The 24,410-nt window shown below is 52.1% G+C and overlaps 7 protein-coding genes across 7 annotated transcripts; 4 read left to right on the plus strand and 3 right to left on the minus strand.

The window, feature by feature from the left end:
- Positions 1 to 10: 10 nt before the first annotated feature.
- STEHIDRAFT_122621 (uncharacterized protein) lies at positions 11 to 2,860 on the plus strand. Its single transcript, XM_007305617.1, has 9 exons — positions 11 to 592; positions 648 to 714; positions 777 to 1,022; positions 1,095 to 1,134; positions 1,206 to 1,516; positions 1,599 to 1,759; positions 1,813 to 1,829; positions 1,882 to 1,952; positions 2,007 to 2,860. The coding sequence occupies exons 1-9, from the start codon at positions 588 to 590 to the stop codon at positions 2,517 to 2,519; spliced, it is 1,431 nt and encodes a 476-aa protein (XP_007305679.1). The 5' UTR covers positions 11 to 587; the 3' UTR covers positions 2,520 to 2,860.
- Positions 2,861 to 3,085: 225 nt separating this feature from the next.
- Positions 3,086 to 6,580, plus strand: STEHIDRAFT_122623 (poly-A polymerase). The gene is made up of 14 exons (XM_007305618.1): positions 3,086 to 3,133; positions 3,195 to 3,323; positions 3,545 to 3,803; positions 3,913 to 4,078; positions 4,135 to 4,224; positions 4,279 to 4,417; positions 4,471 to 4,543; positions 4,600 to 4,720; positions 4,797 to 4,935; positions 5,001 to 5,263; positions 5,320 to 5,443; positions 5,515 to 5,599; positions 5,670 to 5,722; positions 5,781 to 6,580. Exons 1-14 carry the CDS (start codon positions 3,117 to 3,119, stop codon positions 6,007 to 6,009), a joined length of 1,887 nt encoding a protein of 628 aa, XP_007305680.1. The 5' UTR covers positions 3,086 to 3,116; the 3' UTR covers positions 6,010 to 6,580.
- Positions 6,581 to 7,614: 1,034 nt separating this feature from the next.
- Positions 7,615 to 8,975, minus strand: STEHIDRAFT_169554 (uncharacterized protein; the record flags this gene model as incomplete). The annotated part of the gene is made up of 5 exons (XM_007305619.1): positions 7,615 to 8,353; positions 8,410 to 8,663; positions 8,715 to 8,787; positions 8,837 to 8,919; positions 8,971 to 8,975. The coding sequence occupies 5 exons, from the start codon at positions 8,973 to 8,975 to the stop codon at positions 7,719 to 7,721; spliced, it is 1,050 nt and encodes a 349-aa protein (XP_007305681.1). The 3' UTR covers positions 7,615 to 7,718.
- A 152-nt stretch (positions 8,976 to 9,127) lies between these two features.
- On the plus strand, positions 9,128 to 12,831 carry STEHIDRAFT_122624 (translation initiation factor eIF-3 subunit D; the record flags this gene model as incomplete). The annotated part of the gene is made up of 12 exons (XM_007305620.1): positions 9,128 to 9,614; positions 9,676 to 9,793; positions 9,857 to 9,989; positions 10,046 to 10,761; positions 10,832 to 11,024; positions 11,132 to 11,424; positions 11,480 to 11,955; positions 12,007 to 12,225; positions 12,288 to 12,410; positions 12,463 to 12,492; positions 12,560 to 12,633; positions 12,682 to 12,831. 6 exons carry the CDS (start codon positions 9,128 to 9,130, stop codon positions 11,228 to 11,230), a joined length of 1,746 nt encoding a protein of 581 aa, XP_007305682.1. The 3' UTR covers positions 11,231 to 11,424; positions 11,480 to 11,955; positions 12,007 to 12,225; positions 12,288 to 12,410; positions 12,463 to 12,492; positions 12,560 to 12,633; positions 12,682 to 12,831.
- A 666-nt stretch (positions 12,832 to 13,497) lies between these two features.
- On the minus strand, positions 13,498 to 15,111 carry STEHIDRAFT_132217 (6-phosphogluconate dehydrogenase C-terminal domain-like protein; the record flags this gene model as incomplete). The annotated part of the gene is made up of 10 exons (XM_007305621.1): positions 13,498 to 13,570; positions 13,660 to 13,892; positions 13,956 to 14,067; positions 14,152 to 14,306; positions 14,367 to 14,562; positions 14,629 to 14,689; positions 14,748 to 14,810; positions 14,872 to 14,894; positions 14,954 to 15,020; positions 15,081 to 15,111. The coding sequence occupies 10 exons, from the start codon at positions 15,109 to 15,111 to the stop codon at positions 13,498 to 13,500; spliced, it is 1,014 nt and encodes a 337-aa protein (XP_007305683.1).
- A 273-nt stretch (positions 15,112 to 15,384) lies between these two features.
- On the plus strand, positions 15,385 to 16,624 carry STEHIDRAFT_60004 (uncharacterized protein; the record flags this gene model as incomplete). Its single annotated transcript, XM_007305191.1, has 4 exons — positions 15,385 to 15,544; positions 15,600 to 15,616; positions 15,682 to 15,952; positions 16,059 to 16,624. 4 exons carry the CDS (start codon positions 15,385 to 15,387, stop codon positions 16,622 to 16,624), a joined length of 1,014 nt encoding a protein of 337 aa, XP_007305253.1.
- Positions 16,625 to 19,661: 3,037 nt separating this feature from the next.
- Positions 19,662 to 21,905, minus strand: STEHIDRAFT_148013 (uncharacterized protein). The gene is made up of 3 exons (XM_007305622.1): positions 21,841 to 21,905; positions 20,589 to 21,790; positions 19,662 to 20,527 (listed from the first exon to the last, which is right to left on the minus strand). Exons 2-3 carry the CDS (start codon positions 21,778 to 21,780, stop codon positions 20,172 to 20,174), a joined length of 1,548 nt encoding a protein of 515 aa, XP_007305684.1. The 5' UTR covers positions 21,781 to 21,790; positions 21,841 to 21,905; the 3' UTR covers positions 19,662 to 20,171.
- Between the last annotated feature and the right edge of the window lie 2,505 nt (positions 21,906 to 24,410).

Consider the following 24,410-nt stretch of genomic DNA (forward strand, 5'->3'; position numbering starts at 1 on the left):
CGTCATGCTGGCAGTCCTATAAGTCGAGGATAAGCAAGGCCATAGATGGCCGCTGGACATTGGACGCTCTGCCGAACAGTGTACTCGACAGCAAAGAAAGGTAGACTGGTGAGTTCGAGTTCATTCGTCGTCGTCGTCGTCAACGTTGTCGTCGCAAAGGGAGACGTAACAAAGATATTTTGATCCCGATTTGTGTTATCTGGACGTCGGCAGCGTCCTTCATCCCGTTAGCACGGTGGCGGCTGGTCCCCGCACCTCTTCCCCGTCTTTCAAATATCCCACTGGGCAGAGTCCAGACGACACACACCACGCTCAGCCTCGTCCTTTTTCCTTTGGCAGGCCTTGTAGCTCGGCGTTGCCGTTCTGGTTCATCTCTGCTCTGTAAAGCACGCGGGCTTCGCATTCACAGCTTAAATATGTTCATCAATCTACGCTCTCTTTCAAGTTCGCCTTTGGACCTGTTCTTCCCTTTTTTATTCGCTTCATACCTTTTCTTACCTGTGCATTCATCTTCTTCGCACTTGATAAATCGTTCTTCTCTCTCGGACAACCACAGTCGCTTCTCTGGTCTGGATAGAAAGGATAAAATGAGGTGCGTCCCGTCATTCAAATTCCCCTCTTGATTTTACTCAGGATTTGCGCGCTAGTCCAAGCCTTAGTCGTCGTGATGATTGCATAGACCCAAATCCTGCTAGTGATATCACGGATCGTCTGGTGCGTTGGTACTTGTCATCCTTTCCGTTGTCAAGTACTAATCCAGCTTGCCTCACAACCAGAACATTGCGCTCAATTCATCCAGCGAAGGCTACGTCTTGTCACTCTGCCCCAGCGAGCAATACATTCTCCAGGCGCCCATCCTATTTGCCTTTCCCAACCAAGAAATCAGCACTCTCGGATACCCTACGGATGATACCAGGGCCACACTTGTCGTGGATGGACCAGTCTCGGACGGAACAGGGCACACCACTGCTGTCGATGGCACCTGTTCCACTTGCAGTGGAGTGAAGTTGCGCAACATCCAGGTGTGTGCTGTCGCGCCTATGTCACTCGCTTGTTCGCGCTTGCTCACTCAGCCCACGATCCCCACCCCCTAGATCAATGGCACGCGTCTTGGCGCCGCACCCACAAACGGCGGTATGTAGACGCCCTATTTCGTCATTTCTCTTCCCCCTTGTCATGTTAGCATACTCACATAAAACGTGTAGGTGCAAACATCGAGTTTGGTGGTGTAAACTCCGACCAGCTTATCGAGTATGTCCACTCGTTCGATCCTAGGAGTTGGTCCTGCCTCCACATTGCCGAAGGTGGCCTTTTGTGCAATAACGCCACGGTACAGAACAATGATATCGGCCCTTGTGGATCGGACAACTTTCAGCAATGGGCAGACGGGATCAGTGTGGCGTGCCAGAACTCCCTCGTACAGAACAACATGATCAACAATCCTACGGACGGCGGTATCGTGTTGTTCGGGTCACCAGGCACATTGGTACAGAATAACACAATCTGGGTAGTCAATGTAAGTGTCATGATGAACACGTATCTTTGTTTATGTTGCGCTCATACTTATGCTATCTTGCTATCTTGACGCGCGATCTTAGAATACGCTCTTGGGCGGAATTAACATGGTCGATATCGACCCATGGGGTGGAAACTATACTGGTGTTGTGGTCCGCAACAACACCGTCTTGGGCGGCTTTGCTACCGATTCGGACTCAGCCACCCAGAAGGACGGAGAGAATATTGACGATGTCATTGTCAAGTGAGTCGTCTTCCTGCCTTTTTCCCGAGCGCTTCTGGCTGACATATTTTCAGGCTCGGTATCGCTATTGGTGAGCAGTCATCTGGGCATAGTGCGCCATTGTAGCTAATTCCTGCATACAGGCCCACGAACGTGGTTCGGTGAGACCTATGGGTCGAACTTCAGTTTCAGCGCTTATGTGCACGATAACCTGGTCCGTCTGCACCTTCTTCACTTGGAAGCCCTGCTAATCCAAGTTTCTCCGTAGTTCTCAGGTGCCTTTGGCTACGGCATGGCCATAACATCTGCCGCCAACTTCACCATCGAGAACAACAGCCTCCTCGGCAACACCTCCTTCATCGGCTCCCGCGGTCCTAACTGCAGCACCGACGAGACCACGCCAACACCGGCCGCCTTCGTCATCTGGTCCTCCAATGTCTCGGACTCGACCATTCAATCTGACTTCACCGGCATCGACAACGGGGACGGTCTCACCTGTATTGTACCGCCTGAAGGTGGCGACTACTGGCCGTATGGAGGAAACCCTGCTACCTCTACGTCCGCGGGATCACCATCGAGCACATCGAGCCCCCAGTCCGATAATGGTGGCGGCGGCCTTTCTGGTGGCGCGAAGGCCGGGATCGCTATCGGCGTTATTCTCGGTGTCGCTGGAATTGCTGCCCTCACGTTCTACATTCGGAGGTGGGCTCTTAGAAGGCAAGCGGCGACGCAGGCTACTTGGAATAGGTCGAGCTATACTCAAAATACGGGGACGTATTAACCTACTTCCTTTATGGAAGCATTTTCGTTTTGAACATTCATCTTCTCTCTTTGGATCTCTCTAGAATCCTGCTTGCTCTCCATCCTCTCCTGGTACTTACTTCCTTTACTTATTGACTCGCTTACGTCCAACTCGAAGGTCAGAGTTCGCTCTCCAGTTTCCCATGAACTTTACAGTATACAAGTATCATATACCGCTTCACGCTCTCTACGTACATACGTCTTTCGGTGGCCTTCGCTGCAAGGCGCACACCCTGACTTTCTGATATACAGTGACTATATAGGCGGATTTCTCCATCAACTTAGTTCCATTTTCTTGGTCTCTCGGTTTCTTATGTCTGTTGCTCCGTTGTATAGATTATGTATAGAATGTTGCGTGCATTTTTGTCGTCGTGCCGGGGCTCAGCGGGTTTTGAGCGAAACACCCAAATCCTAAGTTACAGGATGCCGCGCCACCGCCACACGGCGTATGGAACAAGAGCTTAGATGACAAAGCTCACGTGGAACGCCAGCGTCGCGGAACATTCTCCCTTCCTTCCCCCCACTCACTCCAGTCGTCGTATTTGCTTCTCCCCTAGCTTTCATCTTTACCACTACCATGGAAAACGGAAGAGGGTTAGCCTTGCTGTCATTTGCACTCTGTGTTGTAATAACTCGTAGTCCTTTTACTTGCTAGGTATCTGGGCGTGACGCCGCCCATTTCCACCACTGAATCCAGTGCGCGAGAAAAGGAGGTTACGGGCACTCTCATGCAGGAACTGAGGAGACAGAAGACCTTCGAGTCTGAAGAAGAGGCTAAAACTAGGTACGCTTGACTCTCTCAGCGGGTTTTATCACTGTCATTCATCGTTTCCACCATACACTACACACGAGCGGCATACCTTACATTCCGAGCTGTCAACGAGTCTCACCATTCGAAACGACCATTACAAGTCTTTATTGGCCTGTCCTGACATTCATGACCGCGCGGAAATTTTACTGCTTTGTATAGCTCACGACTTAGTTCTGATTGTTTACCTTACATAGGGAAATTGTACTCGGTCGCCTCGCCGCTCTCGTCAAAGCCTTTGTACGCAAAGTCTCTTTGTCCAGAGGTCTTTCCGAGGCTGCCGCCAACGCAGCTGGCGGCAAAATCTTTACATTCGGATCGTATCGACTTGGCGTGCACGGTCCTGGCTCTGATATTGATACCCTCTGTGTTGTTCCGAAACATGTATTGCGAGAGGATTTCTTTGATGTCTTTGAACAGATGCTGAGAGAGACCGAGGGTGTCACAGAGTGTTCGGTTCGTGATCGTTTTCACCAGTTTACCATGGGTAGTGTGATTGCCAGGATTGATTGGTTTCTTGTTACCTTTTACTTTTCGGTTCGATCTGTGGTATTCATGTGTATAGGGTGTTCCGGAGGCGTATGTGCCCATCGTCAAGGTGAAAATTTCGGGCATTCCAATCGATTTCCTTATGGCTCGATTGGCTCTGTCGACTATTCCCGACGACCTGTCTTTGCAAGACGACAACCTCCTCCGAAACCTAGACGACAGGTGTATTCGAAGTCTGGGAGGTTCGTCCTATATTGTTCCCTTGAAGCATCGGATGTGATATACTGACGAGAACCAGGTTCACGAGTCACGGATGAGATTCTTCGGCTCGTTCCTAATGTTAATGTTTTCCGAGACTCTTTGCGATGCATAAAGCTTTGGGCTCAACGTGAGTCACCATTTATTCGTGACCAATCTTTATGGGTGCTGACGCGTCCTCCAGGGAGAGCCATCTACTCCAACGTGAATGGTTTTTTGGGTGGCGTGGCTTGGGCCATGCTTGTCGCTCGCATCTGTCAGCTATATCCCAATGCCATCGCCGGTGCTATCGTCAGCCGTTTCTTCATCATCATGTACCAATGGTATGAACGATTATTTCGCCAACGGAGGGAGTATATTGATTCGGGCCTCACAGGTCATGGCCACAGCCCGTGCTCCTAAAGCAGATTGAAGAAGGTCCACTGCAAGTCCGAGTATGGAATCCGAAGGTCCAAGATCCTTACCAATCCTTCAGATAGATAGACGACTAATCTCCACGATACAGCTATACCCTGGGGACCGTTCACATCGGATGCCTATCATCACTCCAGCATATCCAGCCATGTGTGCCACCCACAATGTCACCGCATCGACCCAGATGATCATGACAGAAGAGTTCAAGAAAGGTAAGTTTCGAATATCCATACGCGTGAGGTCTTCAGGTTTCTCGGTACACGATATCGACGGCCACGGACGTTTCAGGTGCGGATATCGTCGATAAAGTCATCGTCGGCACAGCTACCTGGTCAGAGCTGTTCGCGAAGCACGACTTCTTCCACAAATACCGGTATTACCTCCAGATCATCGCGTCGACAGGCGATCCCGCTCTGCAGATTAAGTGGTACGTTGTGCACCCCAGCTGCCCTCGTATTCGAACGTGGATGACGACGGTGTAACGTTTGTTAGGGCCGGTACTGTGGAGTCGCGACTGCGTCAGCTGGTCATGAAGCTTGAATTCGTTGAATCTTTGCAATTAGCGCACCCTTTCATCAAAGGCTTTGAGCAGATATCGTACTGTCTCTCAGAAGAAGAGATGCGCGCCGTAGCTCAAGGTGAGGTCTCGGAGGCTGTCGCCCAGCGCAAGAAGGAAGACATCGAAGGCAAGGAGGGTGCGAGTCAGGTCTACACATCGACCTTTTACATTGGGTTGGCCATCGAGGCTAGACAAGGCATGTTTTCGACCAACTCTGATGTCTCGTATATCATCGTTAACCTCTATGTCTAGCTGGCTCTGTTGGGCCGCGGAAGCTGGATATCTCATGGCCTACTACAGAGTTTACCAAGATGGTCAAAAGTTGGGATAAATTCGACGAGACGAAGATGGGCATCATCGTGCGCCACATAAAGAGGTACCGAGTCTTCAGGACCATATTTATGCTTCTATGGCTGTCGTCGCGTCCTGCTGACACAAGAGATATAGCTCGACCCTTCCTGACTATGTATTCGACGCTGGCGAACGCCAGCCCAAACCCGCCCTCACGAAAAAGCGTCCGAAGTCTGTGAAGGTGCGTCTGCGCTCTCCACGAAAATTCAGGCTGGCCAGGCTCACCGCTCTTATCCCTCACCTATTCGAAGGGGACCACTCGGCCTAACGGATCGTCCGATCTCCCAGCCAACAAACGCCCTCGGTACGTCTCTACCACCATGGTCACCCCTCGCTTTGATATCCTCTCATCTTACTGGCAGAGCATCTTACGCTGGCTCCGACTCTGTTTCTACGGAAACGTCCAGTATGATCCAGACCGCCGAGAACGGACGTTCATCATCGACACCAACACCTGCCCTGAAGCAGGACGTGCCAGCACATCCGACTCCTGTCTACACGTCGTCAACGATTCATCCAGCAGACATCAAATCACCGCAACTACCGTTCGGAGAAAACGTAGCCGTCGCGACTGGTGCTGGCGGGCCATAGCAAGATGTCGACAATCTCATCTTTCTATCCTTCTTTTTGCCTGTTTCTCGCGCGGCGTCTTGATCACGGAGTCTGCAAGTATAATAGCCCGTTTGAGGTCTAATATGCCTGCTGCTTCCCTGTATCTTTGCGTCTTGGTGACCCTTGGAGCTCTCTGGGTTATTCATCGTCATCTTACCTCACAGGAAACCATAGTTGCCTAGGACGCATAGGCCAGCGGTGGCGAAGGGTTCTGCTATCTTCCTTAATTGAGTTCAAGTTCGCGCTGTACAATGTTGGGCAATCGTCGGGAGGGTGGTAGCTTCCTTTCGTCTTGTCCGTTCGGGTTCGCTCTGGCTTCCTCCTTCGCTTTCTGCAACTTCTATGGTACAATCTTCGCCCCCTTCTCTTGACATATTAAAAAAATTCTATGCTATGAGTAATAGACCGGTTACCCTGACTTTCGGTGTTCACTTCGTATATCTTTGTCCGCCCTGTGTTTCTCCTTTCTGTACGGTGTTAGTTACTGCAGACATCCTGTATTGTTATTTACAAATACACAATCGCTATAAATCGTCTGTTGACGCTTGCATTTCTCTTTTGTTGGGATGTATGTGACCGTGAACGCGAAGACTCGGCAGCAAGGAAACTTCCTCCCCTCGGGCCACCTCAGCTTCTACAAGGTGGTAGGTAGGATAAACCATTGCGATCCATGGATTATATCCGAAGTGTGATGACACCTCGTCTCACAAAGCTAGTGGATATCTGCTCCATGGGTTTCTGAGCCCGAACGGTTCGGTCGCACAACGACAACCCTTCTTCAGACAGCTAATCAGTCAGCTACTTGGCAATCGTGGCCAGAACCGTAAAACTTGTAGTGGATGAAAGGGCCGGACGCAGTCTCAACAAGTGAGAGAACTCCGCCCGAAACTTTGCAAGTAAGTTACTACCGACCAGAGGCCGGGGATGCTCTCTGGCAGTCTAGTCCCAGATCATACTAACGACATGGTTTGAACCTCGGCGCCTGAGTGAAACGCCACCATGATCTGCATGAACGCCACGTATCTTCACCTATTACCACTAGTAGCTTAGCAGCCTAGAGTGCTTATGTCTCAAAGGCGACCGAGGGGCTGTACACGCTTGATGAACCACAAATGGAGCTCCAGACGAAGAGCACTTGCTCATGCACCTTCGAGTAGGTACAGGTACAGCCTTAAAATTCCCCTGTTTCAATGTTCCAACGAGGGACGGGAAGGACTGCGAGTTGTTCCGTCTAATTATGCTTGCTCCTATAGGTGTTATTGAAGTGTTAGACGACCTGAGGGCGGGATAGTTGCCGGCGGGAGCGGTCGAGGGTCTGTTTGTTTGTTGAACGCATCAGTGGCGGATAGTAAGATGATCATGAACCTTCGGAGCGATCGCGGTTCAACAACGTTACGCTGAAAAGATCGTTCCTTTTGTGGATTGGGCGTAGACATTCCTTTCGGGAGCGAAGATAGGAGGGTAGGGTGCCTCACAACGTCTCGAGCTGAAACACTCCAAAGCTATGTTTGTTTTCGATCCGACAGATGCGGACCACACTGGAAGTACGGTGGATTGGCCAGCGGAAGAACCTCGAGTGAATGAGTCATTCAACATTGTGTTATGCATTGCTGAAAATATAGTATACGTGGAAAACAAGTAAATCCAGCAGCTAAGGCAAAACAACAACACACCAGTCTCCTTCAATCCTAACGGCCCCGTGATTCGCGCGCACGGTCTCGCTCAGAGCCAGCTCCGTACGGGAGTCGTTGTCGGCCTTCAGAATCCCTTCGCGGAGACCGTGATCGAGAGCGACGGCGAGGGCGAGAGTTCGCATCGTGATCGCGACGAACAGGAGAGCGACTATCACTGCGTTGAGAGAGTGGTCGAGGAGAGCGACTTCGAGTGCGTGGATCAAGTCTGCGAGGAGGAGAAGGCGATCGGGAATCACGTCTTCGTCCGGAACGCGTATCGTCGTAGTCTCGACGAGCAGGTGAACGGCTATCTGAGCGTCGCGAAAGTCGTCGAGGCGAAGGACTCCGCGAGCGAGGAGAACCATCGCCATCCCGTCCGGCACCAAGGGATTTGAGCAAAGCCTCCACGCCTTTTAGACCCTCAGACTTGCCCCCCGCCTTTTTCGCCTTTTTCGCACGTTTGCGCTCCTTCCTTGCTCGTCGTTCCTCGGGAGTTTCGTCCTTGTGTTTGCCTTTTGACTTGGTCTTCTTGGCCTTCTTCTTGGAAGCGTGTTCTTCCCTCCACTTCTCGAGGAGGTAGTCGCGCATAGGATCGTCTGGGTCAATATCTGGAGCAGACTCCTCAGACGTGTCTGACGCTCCATCATCTACTGTATCATCGTAAGGAAGGAATCCTACAAGGACGAATAAACTATGGAAGGCGTACCTATAATCTCTGGTCTGGCATTAAGACTTTGTTCTTCAGACTCTACCCATTCACCATCCTCCCCTTTATTCTTCGGTTGCTTGTAGTTCTTGACATGGTCGACTCGGAGTGTGCGCTCAAGGACTTGAGCACCGTTGAGGTTGTCAACAGCAAGAATCGTGGACCGTTGATCCTCATACATGAGGAACCCAAAACCTTTAGTCTTGCCTGTCTCTTTGCTCCGAGGTAGGTTCACATCCATTACTTCTCCATACCTGTGGGGTAAGCTGTTAGTAGGACACAACAAAGTCAGCAAGGAGACGCACTGAGAGAAGATGGCTATGACATCTCCTTCCGTAAGTTCGTAGTTGAGGCCTCCAATGAAAATATAGGCCGAGTCTACAACAGCGTCAGAAGTGCGTCTAGTCAAAGCAAATGGAACATTCACCTTTGTACTCGTCATGCCATGATGCACCGCTGAGACCGAGGTCAAGCTCGCGTTCATTGATCTTGTTGATTTCTTGGACTACGCTAAACTGAAGTCAGAACAAAAGCGTCTGAAAGGAGACCGAAAGCACGCACTTCATGGCTGAATGGAACAGGGGAGATGACTTACGATGGACTAGTCACCTTGGGCCACGTTGAGCTGAAACTCTCACGCCACAATCATCCTCCCAGGCTTTTTTCGTGGTCGACGTCCTCCAAACAAGCTTGTCGTTCTCTGCAGCTTGCTTGCACTATGTCTTTCACGCTTCCCCCAATCAATGACAACCCCGACGGAGGATGGGGTCCGTCTACATCTAACCTTCCCCAAAACTTCAAGTTCAAGGACATCCCTTACGCGCCTTACTCAAAATCTGACAAGCTTGGCCGTTTTGCTGACTGGAATGATCTCTCTGGCGATAACCGTCAAGGACAAGGTCATTCGTCCCAAAATGCTCGCGGAGGAGGCAGAGGCCGTCGCGACAATGCCCAGGCCTTTGGCAGCGGAGCTCCCAGCGCATTCGCTTTCCAAGTCGAGGACGAGTCCACTTTCTCTTTGGTCGACAACAAGACGAGCGCTCCTCGTAGGGGTGGGGGTTTCGCCAGAGGCAGAGGGGCAGGCCGTGGAGGCGCTGGTTATGGTGCTCGTGCTCCTGCCAGGGGTGGTCGTGGTGGCTTTACTGGTGGAAGAGGTGGAGGTGGCGGCCAGAGAGGTGGTCGCCGAGGGTGGAGAGATTGGGAGAAGGTCTGTCATATAATATCTCATACCACAAACGAACGCAGTATTAAATCTCAGGCCCGCACAGAATAATCGCACACGCGAGTCGTCCGTTGCTATCGATCCAAGCTGGCAGATGCTGGAAGAGATAGAATTCCATCGTCTGTCAAAGCTCAGGCTCGAAGTCGATGACCCCGAAGACCTGTATGTCCAACCTCATATGTTCCATCTTAGCCAATGACTTTTGAATTGACAATGGATTGACAGCGAATCGTATGGGCGACTTTTCGCATACAACAAGACCTTCGATCGTATTACCACGAAGACTGAACGGCCACTCCAACCAGTGGACCGCATCAAGTACAATACCACAACCTCTGATGACCCAGTCATCCAGCAGGTGCGTTTCTCAGATGCATCGCTTCCATCTTCGATCACTACTTACTCTCCGTCTAGTTGGCATCTAAAAACACTGCGACTGTGTACGCTACGGATGTTATTCTGAGTGTCCTGATGTGTGCACCTCGATCAGTTATTCCTTGGGACATTGTCATTGTCCGTGAAGGAGATAAGGTCTTCCTCGATAAACGCGACGGAGGGCCTTTCGACACGGTTACCGTCAATGAAAATGCATCAGATCCTCCTCAGGATCCCACCCCTCCCAATCCCAACAATCCCACAGAGAAAGCTCCGGAGGCTCCGTCGATCAACTCTGCGACATCGCTATCTCTCGAGGCCACTTACATCAATCAGAACTTCAGCTTCCAGTCGGTCACCGAGACCCCGCCTCCCCCACCCGTCGACTTCCAAAAGCCGAATCCTTTCTACGGTCCGGATGAAACTGAGCCTCTCGCATCTTGCGGTTACCGATACCGCCTGTACGATCTCGGAATCACCGAAGACGAGGATATTAAGTTGTGCGTTCGTACCGAAGTCGATGCGTACCTTCCGGGTACCGGCAACCCTCTTGAGGGACACGGCCTGACTACGATTCGTGCTTTGAACGAATTTGATCCTCGTGCTCCGGGTGCGGGTGGTGCTCCTGACTGGCGGTTGAAGCTCGATTCCCAACGTGGAGCTGTCGTTGCTACAGAGATGAAGAACAACAGCTGCAAGCTGGCCAAGTGGACGGTTCAGAGCGTTCTCGCAGGTGCTGAACAAATGAAGATTGGGTATGTCCACGGATCCACGCTAGGATCTTCTCACCACTCACCACTGACCCTACTTTTCATCAACGTCTAGGTACGTCTCACGCGCCAACCCGCGTGATAACACTCGGCACGTCATCCTGAGTACTGCATCAATGCGGCCAACGGATTTCGCGGCCCAGCTCAACGTCTCGCTCGCCAACGGATGGGGTATCGTTCGCACCGTTACCGATATGTGCATGAAGATGCCCGAGGGCAAGTACGTCTTGGTCAAGGACCCAAACAAGGTGAGAACTTCCAGCCTACCTATCACCGCTCTTTTGGAGCGCTATGGTTCTCGCTCATCACTTCTCTTTGTTGATGCGTTCCTTCTCACTGATGCCATTTGTTCTAGCCTGTTATCCGTCTATACGCTGTGCCCTTAACGGCGTTCACCGGAGAAGATGAGGAGGAGGAAGGTGTTGGTTCTGATGGTGAAGACCTTGAGGCGTAAGATGTCGCGCAAGGTGTATAGTACGTCAAAACGGCACCATAGGGTCGGCGTCCGTGTCGATGTGGAGTGTGATCTGTTGGAGGCTGTAACGCTTGTGAATGAGTTGTGCAACAACTGTTGTTTGTATTCAAGAATATGTGAGGACATGTCATTGGGAACTGAGCAAAGTCTCCACAGCACTCTCCGTATTAGAACTGTCGGGGATCATCAGATATGACATGAAACAGATGATCGCAAGGGACAACCAACCTGCGTTGCAAGGCGGCCACAATGACTTCACGTTGGTACCCCGGGAACATCGAGGTCAATTGCGAGATTTCGCCATCGCTGGGCACCCGCAAGCCCGTTGCGTTTCGTTCTGTCCTCCCGGTAAGCTCATTCATCCACTCTCTCATAACTGAGGTACCCGAAGATGCTCCTGCCGCCCCATCAACTTCTGGGGCGGCCTGTGGCGCCGATGGATTTCGTGCTGTGGTGATCACTTCATTATCGAGCTCCGTAGATGTGGAGGCGGGAGCAGTACGTTCCTCAGGAAGAGCACGATTGGTTCGTCGAGGCGCGCGGGTGGAGCCAACAAGGGGCAGGAGGAAACGTGAGGAGATCTGCACGGCCCACGGTGGTAGCCTGTATGTCTTGAGACTGGCAATATCCGTTCGGTAGATTGCACCCGTGAGGATGCCAATCGCCGCGGTCACTGTGGACGCCCAGGGCTGGCTTATGGCAAGCTATGTCTTCAAAGTCAGTATAGCTCTGAGAAAGTAATGATATGGTCGCACCTGAAACGCGAGGATGTAAAGAAATATCTTGTTCGTTACGATGACCCCAAAGATGCGGAACTGGTACACTGAAGGCACACGCCTTGAGTACTGGTACAAAAGATTGAAGATCAATGGCGTCGGTCCAGAAGGGATATGGTTGAGTCCAAAACGGTGGAATGTGAGCAAGAACAGAAACTCGAGAATGGTGGATACGAGGGTAGAAATCAAGGCACACGACTGTAAAGGGAGCGCATCAGACACCTTCATCATTATGCAGAGGTATGGAATGGAAGACTCACAGCAAATTTGACGCTGCCGAATTGTCGCTCAAGTACAATTCCGATGTTGAATAAGAGCACCTCCCAGACAAAGAGTTCGCTAGAGTTTGAATATGCCAGATCATGGACGAATAATCGCCAGTACTGGAGATGCCTTAGGTTAAATTTGGAAGAAATTTGCTCGGCCAAAACCCACCTGATGGTGACGAGAAAGATGGGGAACCAGCTGTGAAAAAGCAATGTACCTACTCAGATGCCAAGTTCAGCCTCTTGAACTACCTGCGAAACCATACCTGAAGAGGGAAATAATGTTTTACGTCGAATATAGCGACAGAGATGGATGTAACGGCACAAGCCATCATCAGACCTGGAGCGAAAGTGAGTAGGGAGGCGCGTATTGTAAGTTTGAGTTTACCCTTGGTCACAGGTGCATGCTGGAAGGACATTTCTCCGTTGTAGACTTCGCCACAAGTACGAGTCGAGCGAGAGAGAAAGCTTCTCAAAGTCTTGTCGAGTATTCTTCGCTGGGATGTTGCGTTCACCCCCGTAACTGAGCGAGGGTCTAGTAACTATCTAAGCCCCGAGGACCTGTGTGGCCCGAAAAGACGGTGAACTGACGTTCTTGGTGGCTCGGAGTATGGAAATTGTTGGCAAGCGCCACGTTGACACCATGGCCCAACCGGAGTCATCCGCGCCACAATTTCTGTGGCGCTGGTTTGGAAGATTTACTTGGTGATTGCACCAACATCATCAATATTTATATCCAACCGACGTAAGGCGAACCTGCAGCCAAATATGTCTCATCTTATATACCATATGTACACACAGCGCGGGACGGTCCACGGTGCGCCTTGATTGGTTTTTACGAAACTACTGTGCGCGCGCTTCTCCTGTCCATATTCTTAGACCGAGTCGTAAGTTGGTTGATTCAATGCCGTAGCAGGTAACAGTAATTATCTGAATCAAATACAAAAAGAGTCACTCGTGTGAGTTTTCCGGCATCGGTGTTCAAGTTGAAATAATCCTACAGCCCGAATTAGTGGACTGGTCGCTCAGTAGAGCGTGTTCAGAGAGAAAGCCATCTAGTGACCGCCCCCCACGAAGGTCCATCTCTGATGGATCATGAAACTGGAACGGTGAAAGAGGTGGAGCACCATAGCCCAAGCGAGTCAGAGTTGAAGGATAATTTCTAGACTACACGGAACATACACAGGATGGGCTTCAACTGCGATCAGTCCGTTTGCTTTTCTGAGAAAAGAATGCGGTTCTGCAGGACCTTTAGTTGGGTATAGATGAGGTCCAATCTGGAAATTCAACATTCCATGTTAGCTAGTAAATTTTATGACCGGTGATCCCGAAACAGAAAACGGAGTTCATACTACTATGCATTTACCTAGGTGTAGTGACCCCTACTTCTCTTGCTACTCCGAGAACACCACCAACGATTGGCTCGATCTCCATAGGGCGACCCGCCAGTAGATCCACGAGCATCGAAGGCATGAACATGCTGGGCTCTGATGTCCTCTCGTTACTGTACAGGTCCATGCAGTCTTCGATCACACCGTTGGCCACGTCGTCTGAGAGGTCTGTCTCGCTTATTCCAGAAGCGTGTGCGACCATCAAGAGCTGAGACGTGTGGCGAGTTGGTCAGCGGAAATGCGGGAAATGTGTGAACGAAGCCTCACACACCTCAGCCATCAGTGCCTTTAGGGCAGGTAACGTAACAGGCAGAGCTTTCGAGCTCAAGAGGTCTGCAACAGGCGCGCGAGTCACCGTGCACATAGTTGAGAATGTGGCGTTCCTACAGTGACCGGTGTTACGCAGTTCAGCGAGCGGACTGCCTGAAACGTGGAGAAGGACGGTTTCATACGAACAGCGAACTTACCACAGAATTTTCTTCCAGCGAGCACTGTTGATATCGGCAACTACTTGACATCCTGCACCTCCTGCTTGGAGAAGATCGCGAAAGAGTATGCACGCTTTCTGTGCTTGTTCCAGAGGGATCTTCCCATTGTCGTGAAAGCCGATAGGTAGGTCGTTCTGTATAAATTCTGTGAATACCGTCCTACGATATGTGGCCAAAACGAATGCTATACTCACAGGGCCGGTTTGAACAATGCTTCTACCTTTCGTTGTCGAGTCTACCCAAGCACACGCAGACACGATGACAGCATCCGGTCTGGCATGCTGCAGGTCAATATGTATCCCAATACCGTTTTGAATCAGAACAAAGGTGTCTGTCCGCGACAACAAGGGTCCAATGAGCGACGGTGTCGATACAACGTCGGGTAGGGCTCTAAGTCATTCAAAAAGAATTGTGGTGGTATTAATAAAGGTACAGAAAACCAGCTTTTGCACTCACTTGAAAGCACATACCACAAAAAGGTACTGCCGGTCAGCTGCCTCCTCTGTGCTTGATACGACTGGACGAGTCGTCAGAACGATTGGCACATATGTTTCCTCAGTACGGAGTGCACCTACCGCGATACGGTTTCCAAGCTGGAGTGTTCCCGAGACTGTCTGAGACGATATCTATGCCGTCTCCTGTGGAAATTTATATACGCCTCTGCGAGAGAACATGGTATGATATCGACGGGTTGCATACCCTGTAGTGTCGAATAGTTAGACCTGGAGGAACAGGAGTAGAGTAAGCCAGCTGGCACCTTTCGATGGATTTCAAGACATACCGACACACCGCCGTGATCTGCACCTTCCCAGATCGGTCCAACGCATGGGCGTAGAAAGCACCGATAGCTGCCAGTACGAAGGTTAACACGGTGGCGAGTTGCGAACTGATCGATAAGAAGTCCTCACCACCAAGGCCAATTACGCAGATGTCTATCATTCCTGGGCACAAGATATGTTATGCAAGCGGCAAAGCGCAACCAGGTTCAACTACGTTGACAATGATGCTTTACTCGAAGGAGTTGAAGTGTTGATCGAGTCATTTACTTACTGCGCTTACGTCAGCGGGGTCACTCCACGCTGGAAACGGCTTCGCTTCTGTCGACTACGGCTTGCACACCATCCACTACGTCGACTTTGGTGGATTTCTGGTCCAGTTTCCTGTAAATATCAGACCTCCGGGCAATTGTTCCGACTTCTAGACTCTTCAGAAATGACCTCGACAATCACTTTTCCAGCGATAGAATCGCAGCGCGCCAGTCAAGTGTCCTTGCTTTCCCGGCACGCCGCGAGCGCACTCGAGGTTTGCGAACTCGTGTACGGGACCGCAGACAGCACTTCATGGGACGTTCTCGAGCGATTCTACGAATCTGGTGCTGGTAAGCAAACCTCACCTACTTTACTCGGACCTTGACCCAGGCTGACCAGCCTGGGCAACATATCCGGTTGTTTCGTGTCTTATGCCCGCACGTTACAGTGTAAGCTCCATTCATACTTATTGCGAGCATAGCCTTGCTCCAGGATTAGTCTTTCATTTCCTGACATAACGACAAAAAGCTACGAAAACCCGTTTGTCACGGCGACGTCTCGTAGAGTTACGCGCGACCTGTTTTCGCTATATCATCAAATATCACACCTGGATCTCCCGAAACCGTTACCTACGCTATGCCACATTCTCCGCACGGCAGCAGGACGCCCGTCCAACCTATCGGGGAACTCGTGTTTCCCGATCATACGCACTTGGACCGAAATGGGAGATGTATGCGAGAGTGAAAGCTTTGGTCAGTCAAAACAACTTAAAACATAGGCTATACTTCCCCGAGTCATGGCCATCTCCGTCCATCTAAATTAGCCCTTCGCTTCGCTGACTGTTATGCTCTTTGCTAGATCACCACAAACGAGCCGTGGTAGAACATATCTTGCATGTCCTATTCCTACCGGACATACATGACAACACAGCCGACAATACACGCACGCACGACGGAAATGAGCCTCACAGCTCTCATCATCATGATCACTCTGGCGACTCCCTCCATCGACCCCTCTCTCACCTCTCGGTCTCGTCAGATCTTAGTGGCGGATCGTCGTCGCGGCCTACGCTTCCGCATTCCCCTGCGTTGCCCGTCTTCGGCACCGATCTGACCGTCCCCAGTCCGCTCCACTTCAAGTTCCACATCCTCACGAAACTTGAATTTAATGAGCAAGGCAGAATTGTCCATCACCGCGACTTTTGGGATATCAGCAATGTGATGCAGTTATTTCCCGGCGGGCCGCTTTCCCATTGGATAGGCACTAGGCTTGCCGCACAAGGCCTCTCGATGGCCTCTCGCCTTGGCCATTGGGCCTTGGGAGGGGTAGGAGCACTATCGGGAGCCCGACTGGCGGAAGACACGAGCAATCTCACACGCGATCAAGAAAGCTGTGGTGGCCAAAGAAAACCGTTTACTCGCTGACTTGGAACATGATGGCGTCACCACTTGTACGATACGCACGTTGGACTCTGTCTGTATTATCTTTGACTCGTGCCTGCGTAATGGTCCAGAGCCTCGACTACGAACACTTCCCAGTAAGCTCCAGCGACTATATGCGTAACGTTTGACTTCGCGTGCTGACTTCGAGAAAAGGCCTCCGGACATTTATGATTCTATTTATTTGTGTGATTCGTGGGCGGCTGCTACTGTTCGTCCTTCTACTTATGTCGTGTTTACGGAACTTCTATGCGCTTTGATCCTATTGTAACAGTACTGCTTCCTGAGACGTACGTTCTCTTGGTTTCTCTCATGCCCTTTCCGTTATCTTAATGCAATATGCACCCGTTGATTTCCGCCGAGGCTTCCACCCCGCCTTCTCTAAAGCTACTCGCGGATCTATCTCTAGATCCTCCTCAGACATCATACATTCCAAATCCCGCTCTCCGCCACCTCGTTTCGTATCTCGCCACCACGCATACCGTCTGGTAGAACGGATGAATCACTTATCACGGCGCCATTTGCAGCCATGTCAGACAGAGCCCCACGGCCTCGCAGCGGGCGTCAAACCCTAAGAGCTCGCACCGCCTTCTTGATCTGTCAAGACCGCTCCATTCACAGCTTAGCGTCAAGCGCCAAAATGTGAACTCTAGAACTGTAACTCGCCCAGTTGGGAGCGCGTGTCCCCTGCCAGACGCAGGAGTAATGTGCTAAGAATGGACGGATTTGGACTCGGATATCCAATCCCTTCGTGTTTCATGTCCTCGTGGAGGTGATGGTTTTCCTCCACGCACCGCCGACCACAAACAGAAGCCACGATACAGTCAGTAGTAGCATATCGATCCAGATCTGCCACTGGTATGCCACACTTAGACTTCTGCAAATGGCCGGTGAACCAACCCACGGCGCAAGCGAATCCACAGACAGGTGATTTCGACACAGACACACACACACACAGTAATACATCTGAAACGCTCCCCTCGAGAAGATGCATATGCGAGCGTAGGGTGGTTGGGATGACTTCTCTCCCGGGCTTAATTATGGGATGGGGTTGAATGCTCCAAAGCCAAGCTCACCGTCTGAGGACCCAACAAGATCACGATGCACAGTCGGTGTCATAGATCGGATCCCATGCTACATACGTATAGTACTCTACTAGCTCCAGCCCCTATCACGCGCTCGCGCTTTTCCAACCGTTCAGGCTTCAACGTTCGACGTCGGCTACTCGTTTTGATTTCTGAACTCCGACCTGGAACCTGAGGCCTGACCGTTGGACGAGAGCTCTTCGGACGACTTCGTGATGAGTCGATGACGACTCCTTCTGTCTTCTTTCAAAGCGTAAAGGCTTTAGGTTGGCAGATATCTGTCATGCCATTGACATTGCGCCACAATCCGCTATTGCAGTGCAGCGCTGAACATAGTCCAGTCCGCCGATGATCGTTTTGAACGTTGGGCCCCTTCCGGGGAAAGGGGATGCGCGCATAAACAATGGGCTCATACTGTATGTATGTATGTCTGTATGCATGTATGTATTCCGTCCGAGGGATGTGAATATTAATACGCCATGTACGCCACTTGTCTTGATCCAAGTTCTGGAGCACAGGCTTGCGTGTACGACTGTATTGTATTGCACAGTATACGAGGACACTGCCGGTTCACTACTATCCATTGTTCTCATTGTGTACACTGTAGTACACTTGCACCACAAAAAAAGCCGCCCGCAGTCTCGGTAGGACATGGAGACCCTGTTATGGATCTGATGCCTGCCCAGGTCGAAAAGGCCTCCGGTTGAGCAAAGCCCTCAGAATGGGATGCCAAGTGTGCTTTGAATCGTTAAGTGGCCGGCCGCCGAGATGAGATTCGTCTCGGAAGCGATTACAGTCTCGATGCGTTTCCGAAGACTCTGATACCTTACCTTACCTTACCTCACCATAGGCCTCCGACCGAAGTTAGAAGGAGAATGGCCGTAAGGACCACAAGTCCATACTGGTCTTTTGCTCGCCGAACAGTCTCAGATCTCATTGACAGGCCTCCTCCGGCGATAGTAGCTCGAGGTCCACAGTATACTCTATGTAGTGTAATGTGGCATACAGGCTGAGTGATCGAACTCCTCCGACGTCAACCTTGTAGATCTAACTAACTAACTCTCTGACTCTCTAACTCGGGCTGAGCGACAATGGTCAAACGATGCAAATGGCACTGTACCTGTATGAACACCAGTCGAGTCGCCGAATCACTCTAGCTCGGCGTTTCGTTTCCGTTTCCGTTTCCGTTTCGGAGTCGAGACCAGAACCAGAAACAGAAACAGAAACACTCCTACCTTCCCTACCTTCCCTACCTTCCCTACCCGCTTCCAGGTTCATCTTAGACTAAATCCTTCTCCGGGACACAGCTCTGAGTTCCCCCGGAAAGGAAATGGGACTTCTCCTGGCAGCACCGTAATGGGATTTCCTAAACACCGTAAACAGCACGTCCATATCCGCTTCTAAATCTGTGTATGAGTCGAACGCATCTCTAAGTATGTCGAACCGTAAGATTTGACAGTAAGATATGAAAGCTTGAGATGCCGAGGACGTCCTCGCGGCCAGGACAGGAAATCAAGTATCATGTCGAAATTGTCGTATCGTTGTGTCAAGCCGGAAACCATTTCGCTCCGAATCTCTCTCGATCTCTTCCTCTCCCTAGATCGGGAATAGAGTGCTCAAGCCTCAGATGCATCATACGTACGATTAAGTATGGCTATGCGAGCATACAGCAAATCCAGAAAAATATAGACGTCGACCTTCTCCTCTCGTCCAATCTCGCGCGGTCGGGCTGTCCGAGTCCGACTGACATTGACAAGGACATCGGCGGCCGTCACATGTACAGAGCGCGATCCACAGCGGTAACCAGAACGAAACTTGAAATGGATCGGCCATCGACCGCGTGGAGCGAGCACGATTCAGCAGTTAGAAGACTCCGGCATTCAGTATGCAATATTCATGACACTCATGGCAGACGAGATCGAAAGAGCTCAGCGATGGGCAATTGCGATTTCTACCTAGCGTTACATGAGGCTTTTATGTATGTATCAGAGTGACAGCGATAAGTATTGACCGGTAAAACGTGAACGCGAGGGGGATATGAGGGATTCGTTGTCCAAGAAGCAAACCAACGGACCAGGGGAAGAAGGGCAAGAAATAAAATAAGTAAAAGACATAATGACCAAACAAACAAAATCGGGCTAAGCGACGCCCGAACGGGAGTGGAGAGATGGGAGACGGGGGAATACGTAAATGCAAAGGGGATGATACAATGCCGTTGGAGGAGTACAGATGAGAAAATCGGAGCGTCGTGCTTGGCCCAGGCAAACCGACGGGGGAAAGAGCTGAGTGATGCAAAATAAAAGCGGGAGCGACGAGCACGATTTTCACGGACCAATAAATAAATAAAAAGAGGCAGCAGCAACAGACGGTATATCACGAGACAGGAGACAGTATAGATACGCAGAGACGTGAGAGGAAACCGACCAAAAGAATGACAGCGCCGTGCACTAGACGACAAGTGACTGACCCTCGCTCGCGTTGCCTGGCGACGACGATGACGACAAGTCAATAGCGAGCGATTGCCAGCTCTCATGCTGGCCATCGTCGGGAAGTGAGGATCGTCGGAAAGGCTCGCCAGTCATCGAAGGGGAGCCGTAGTCGGGGGTAGTGGCAGACTTGTGGGGCATGAGGTGGCCGGACTGGAAGGACGCAATGTCTGACAGCCCCGCATTCGGCAGGCGAATCCCTCCGTCCCGAGGTGGCGATTGGGAAGAGCGAGCGTCGAGCGGGAGAGAGAAGCTGGTCAATGCCGGTGAATTGAACGACGACGGAGGACCGGACCCTGACGACGAGTAGACAGACACTGAATTATGAAAGAAGGTCAGACAGATGAAGAAGACTGCCAGAAAAGGCGATAAGCTTACCTGAATCGTCCCAGTCGCTGCTCGAATGCACCGAGCCTGACGACGACGACACGGAAGCTCTCCGATCCCGGGGCATGATAGAGTCGCCGTCGGACTCTTTCTTGACGAGCGGGCTCGGCTTGGATGCCGGTGAGCCAGGCACGGCTGCCTTGGGCTGCTTCCGCGACTTGTTCCCGGTCCGCAACTCGTCGAAGCGGAGAGGCCGTGGCCGCAAGTGGGTGCGCTCGTAGAGACCACACTTGTTGCAGACGATTTTGCCCGGGTTGAGCGTCGACCTCCGCCAGCTGGGAGGCTCGGTCTGCGAGCAGTTGAAGCACCGGCGACGCAGAGTCGGCGTCTCTTTTGACGAGGCGTCGTCCGTGTGGCGCACGGGGAGGCCGGTATGGGGAGAGAGGTAGGTGACGGGGTGCATCGGACTGGAGGAAGCGGGGCGGTAAAGACAAGTCTGGGACGGGACGATGACCGGTGCAGTTTCTTCTAGCTTGACATGCGGGTCTAGGGGATCAAACTCGCGGAGTGACGAGGCGGGAGAAGACGAGACAGAGGAGCCCATATCAAAGCGGTTGGGGATGAATTGGTCATGCGAGTTATAGGGGTGGATGTGGTGGGAGTGGTCCATCATAGACAGAGGCTCGCCGTAAAGAGATTCGGGGCGCGAGAAGGGGCTCATGTACTGCTCGTTCTCACGGGGGAGGAAAGAGGGGAGCGAGTACGGGAGAGAGTCGTCCCTGTCCTGCCTGACGTACGGATAGGTTGCGCGGCGCATGGAGGTCATGTTCTCCTGCTGGAGGAGCTGCTGCTGGGTCTGATATGACTGGTCAACACGGTGCATACCGGAATTCCAGTCGTTGCCGACGTGCATGGGCTCGGCGTACTCGGGCTGGTGGACGTGCTGGGAGGAGGCGAAGTCGTTGTCGTAAAGCTCCTGGAGCAGAGAGCCGCGGGAGTTGTTCATGGGGAGGGAGAGGGGCGAGCCGTTGTTGGACATGCCGTGCCAGATGGAGTGGCCCTCGGGAGCGACGGTGTGATCGTCAGCCATGTTGTCTGCGAAGATGTTGGGTACTGGGTCGAGCTCGACTTTGAAGTGAGCTGGCGAGGGGATGATATAATTGTCTGAGGTGCGAGGAGAGGGGGTACGAGGGGTCGACGCGTCTGAATAAGTGGTATAACCGTCGCAGGAGAAAGCGTCCATCGAGGCAGGGCTGTGAGGGAGGATGAGCGTTGTGTGGCGTGGCGAGCAGAAGGGGCGTACCTTGAGAAGAATGTAGTCGGAGAGGAGGAAAAGAAGAGTTAGAAGGAGGGGGCGGGAGGATGCGTCCAGGGAACCATCGGAGGACGACGGCGTTCGTTTTTGAAGGCCTTGAGAAAGCAGAGGCACATCCACCGTCGCTCAGGGTCCAGTTTGCACAAGTTTGGCCAAACCGGTGCGCGCCAAACAACCCCCAAAGCCTCCCTTAGCTTCCCTTTTCGGGCCTAGCCTTGCGCCGCGCCGTCTCCCTGGTGTCCGTGCACAACGACCTTCGCTTTTTCCGCCCCTCGTCCATGGGAAGCTCGAGCAGGCACAGCCCAGTTCATACGGCATCCTTCCCCCTCATCTCCTTTCTCCCTCTTCTCGCCCTCCCCTCCCCGCTCCCCTCCGTTTTCTCTTCTGTCTTCTCGACGCTTGTCCCCGTCCATTATTCCCCTTCTCCCGTACCCAGCCCAGTAGCACTTCGCATTAGGCGCCCACCACTATCGTTCTTATCACCCCCTCCGCCCAATTTCATATCCCCATTTACGTACCCTCTTTCTTCTTTCACTTTACCCACCCGAGTCCCCAGAGGCTGCCCTTTGTTCATTACCGCGTACGAACCGTAATTCATCCGTACCCCGTCCTCCACCGGCGGACACAGATCCACCCAAAACACAAGTGCTCTCACACCGCCCAGCCTACGCGAATGCCCGGACACATGCCCCCCACATGACACACGTTCAATGAGCCAGAGTGGCGATGTCCTCCGCTTCGAACACCCACGAAGACGTTTACAGCACCCTTCCTCGTTCCAGACAAAAAAGCTCGCACAGGGCCATGACCTCAGTCCCTCTTCAACGCCCTGCTTCTCCAGCGCCTCCCGTCCTCTCTGCTGCCTATTTTACATATCGCCTCCGACTATCCTGCGCTCCTCTCGCTCGCACCCAGCTGACTCTGCTGTGACACACTGAACTGACGTGCTGCGCTCTATTTCCACCGTGACGATGCGAATCCCCAAGTATACAGGATTCATTCCAGCGGTGCGCTTGTACGGTCGACGACACTGATCAGGTCACCTTTCGACCTCTCACGATCAGTCCAGCCCAAAAACTCTGCCCCAAGCGCTATTTTCACGAGAGCTAAGTCGACATTTAGCGCCCAAATGACAGATTCTGTCGAAGTTTCTTCCAATTCAGGAGATATTGGGTCGCGTCGCCCTACTTCCTGGGAACAGTTGTGAGCATAACGAGTATTCGCCGCTCAAAAATGAGATGGCAGATGTCGACGAGACTCGGAGCTGTGCAGCCCAGCCTATGCCGGATTTAATCCGGTTCAGAACAACTCAGGATCTCTGAGCTTTCGTGGCTGAGTCCTTCCTGGCAGGTCACATAATTCACATTCTTAGGTGTTGGATCACGTATGAATATGAAAAACTAACAAAAACAGGTGTAAAAACAAAGTAAAAGTAGGCCAAAGGGGCCACCGCTACCAGCCCTGGACGAGCGCTGACGATTGAAGCTTATTATGACAGACATCTGACAGGTGCCCGTCCGCCGGTGGGCATGGCTGGAGTGCTCGACGTGTCGACGCAGGTCGAAAGGTGACCTGATCAGTGTCGTCGACCGTAGCTTGGCGGTGAAGTTTAGAAGTGGGGCACAAGAGCAGACAGACGCCACCGCAGGCAACAGGTTGAGTGACCGACAGCCACGACCTTGAAAGCGCTGAACTAAACAAGGCATTTTATTCGCTCAGAGCGCAACTCGGGCGTCTACGATAGCAGAGCTCCTCTCCACGTCTTGCGCCGCCCAAATACTATACTGATCGGGTTGAGTCACCCAGGACACCACTGGCAGTACAGCAACGTACGGCGTGAGTCTCCGCCCAACGCTTCCTTGGTTTCCTTTAGGGGCGAGGGCGGCATTAGCCAAACGATCCTTACTTCCGCGGAGTCCTGTAACGCAGAGACGCAACCACCCCTCCAACCAAAACAACGAACTGTCGCTCCCATTGCCGAACTCGGCACACCTTTGATTTTGACTCCATCGTCGTCCTTCGCAGCTTGCCTCGCCTCTCGCAAACCGACTGCCTCTATCGTCTCGGCGCGACTCCCACCGGGCGAAGAATGGACGCCGCTCGAGATGCCAGCGCTTGTCACTGTGCGTGGTAGAGAGGAGGGATTCTCAACCGAAATAGTACATGTACACAGATGCCGAGTATGGACGCGGCCCATCGTCATCGATTCATGGCGCGGTCCGTTTCTTTCTCCGTTCTAATAGTTCGTCGGGCGCAGCCTAGCCTATGCCATTGTGTTATTATGTTGCCAGCCCAGCGTCCCGCTGTACGTATGTAGGCACCGATAGAGTTGTTCGCACAGTGCCGTCCAGGAATGAACATTAGGATGCACACAGGCTCTCCGAGTCGTTCGAAGTTATGCACCGACACAGCGACAACTCTAATTTTTCTCTATTGAAGAAGCACACAACGCCACGGAGGTTCCCGCCCCCGACGCGGACGCGCGAAATGCCCGTCGTCCGACTCTTCGAGCTCGATCTGGGAACGTCGACAACGTAGAACGTAGGACGCAGAACGCA

Source organism: Stereum hirsutum, assembly GCF_000264905.1.
Source record: "Stereum hirsutum FP-91666 SS1 unplaced genomic scaffold STEHIscaffold_9, whole genome shotgun sequence".
Lineage (NCBI taxonomy): Eukaryota > Fungi > Basidiomycota > Agaricomycetes > Russulales > Stereaceae > Stereum > Stereum hirsutum.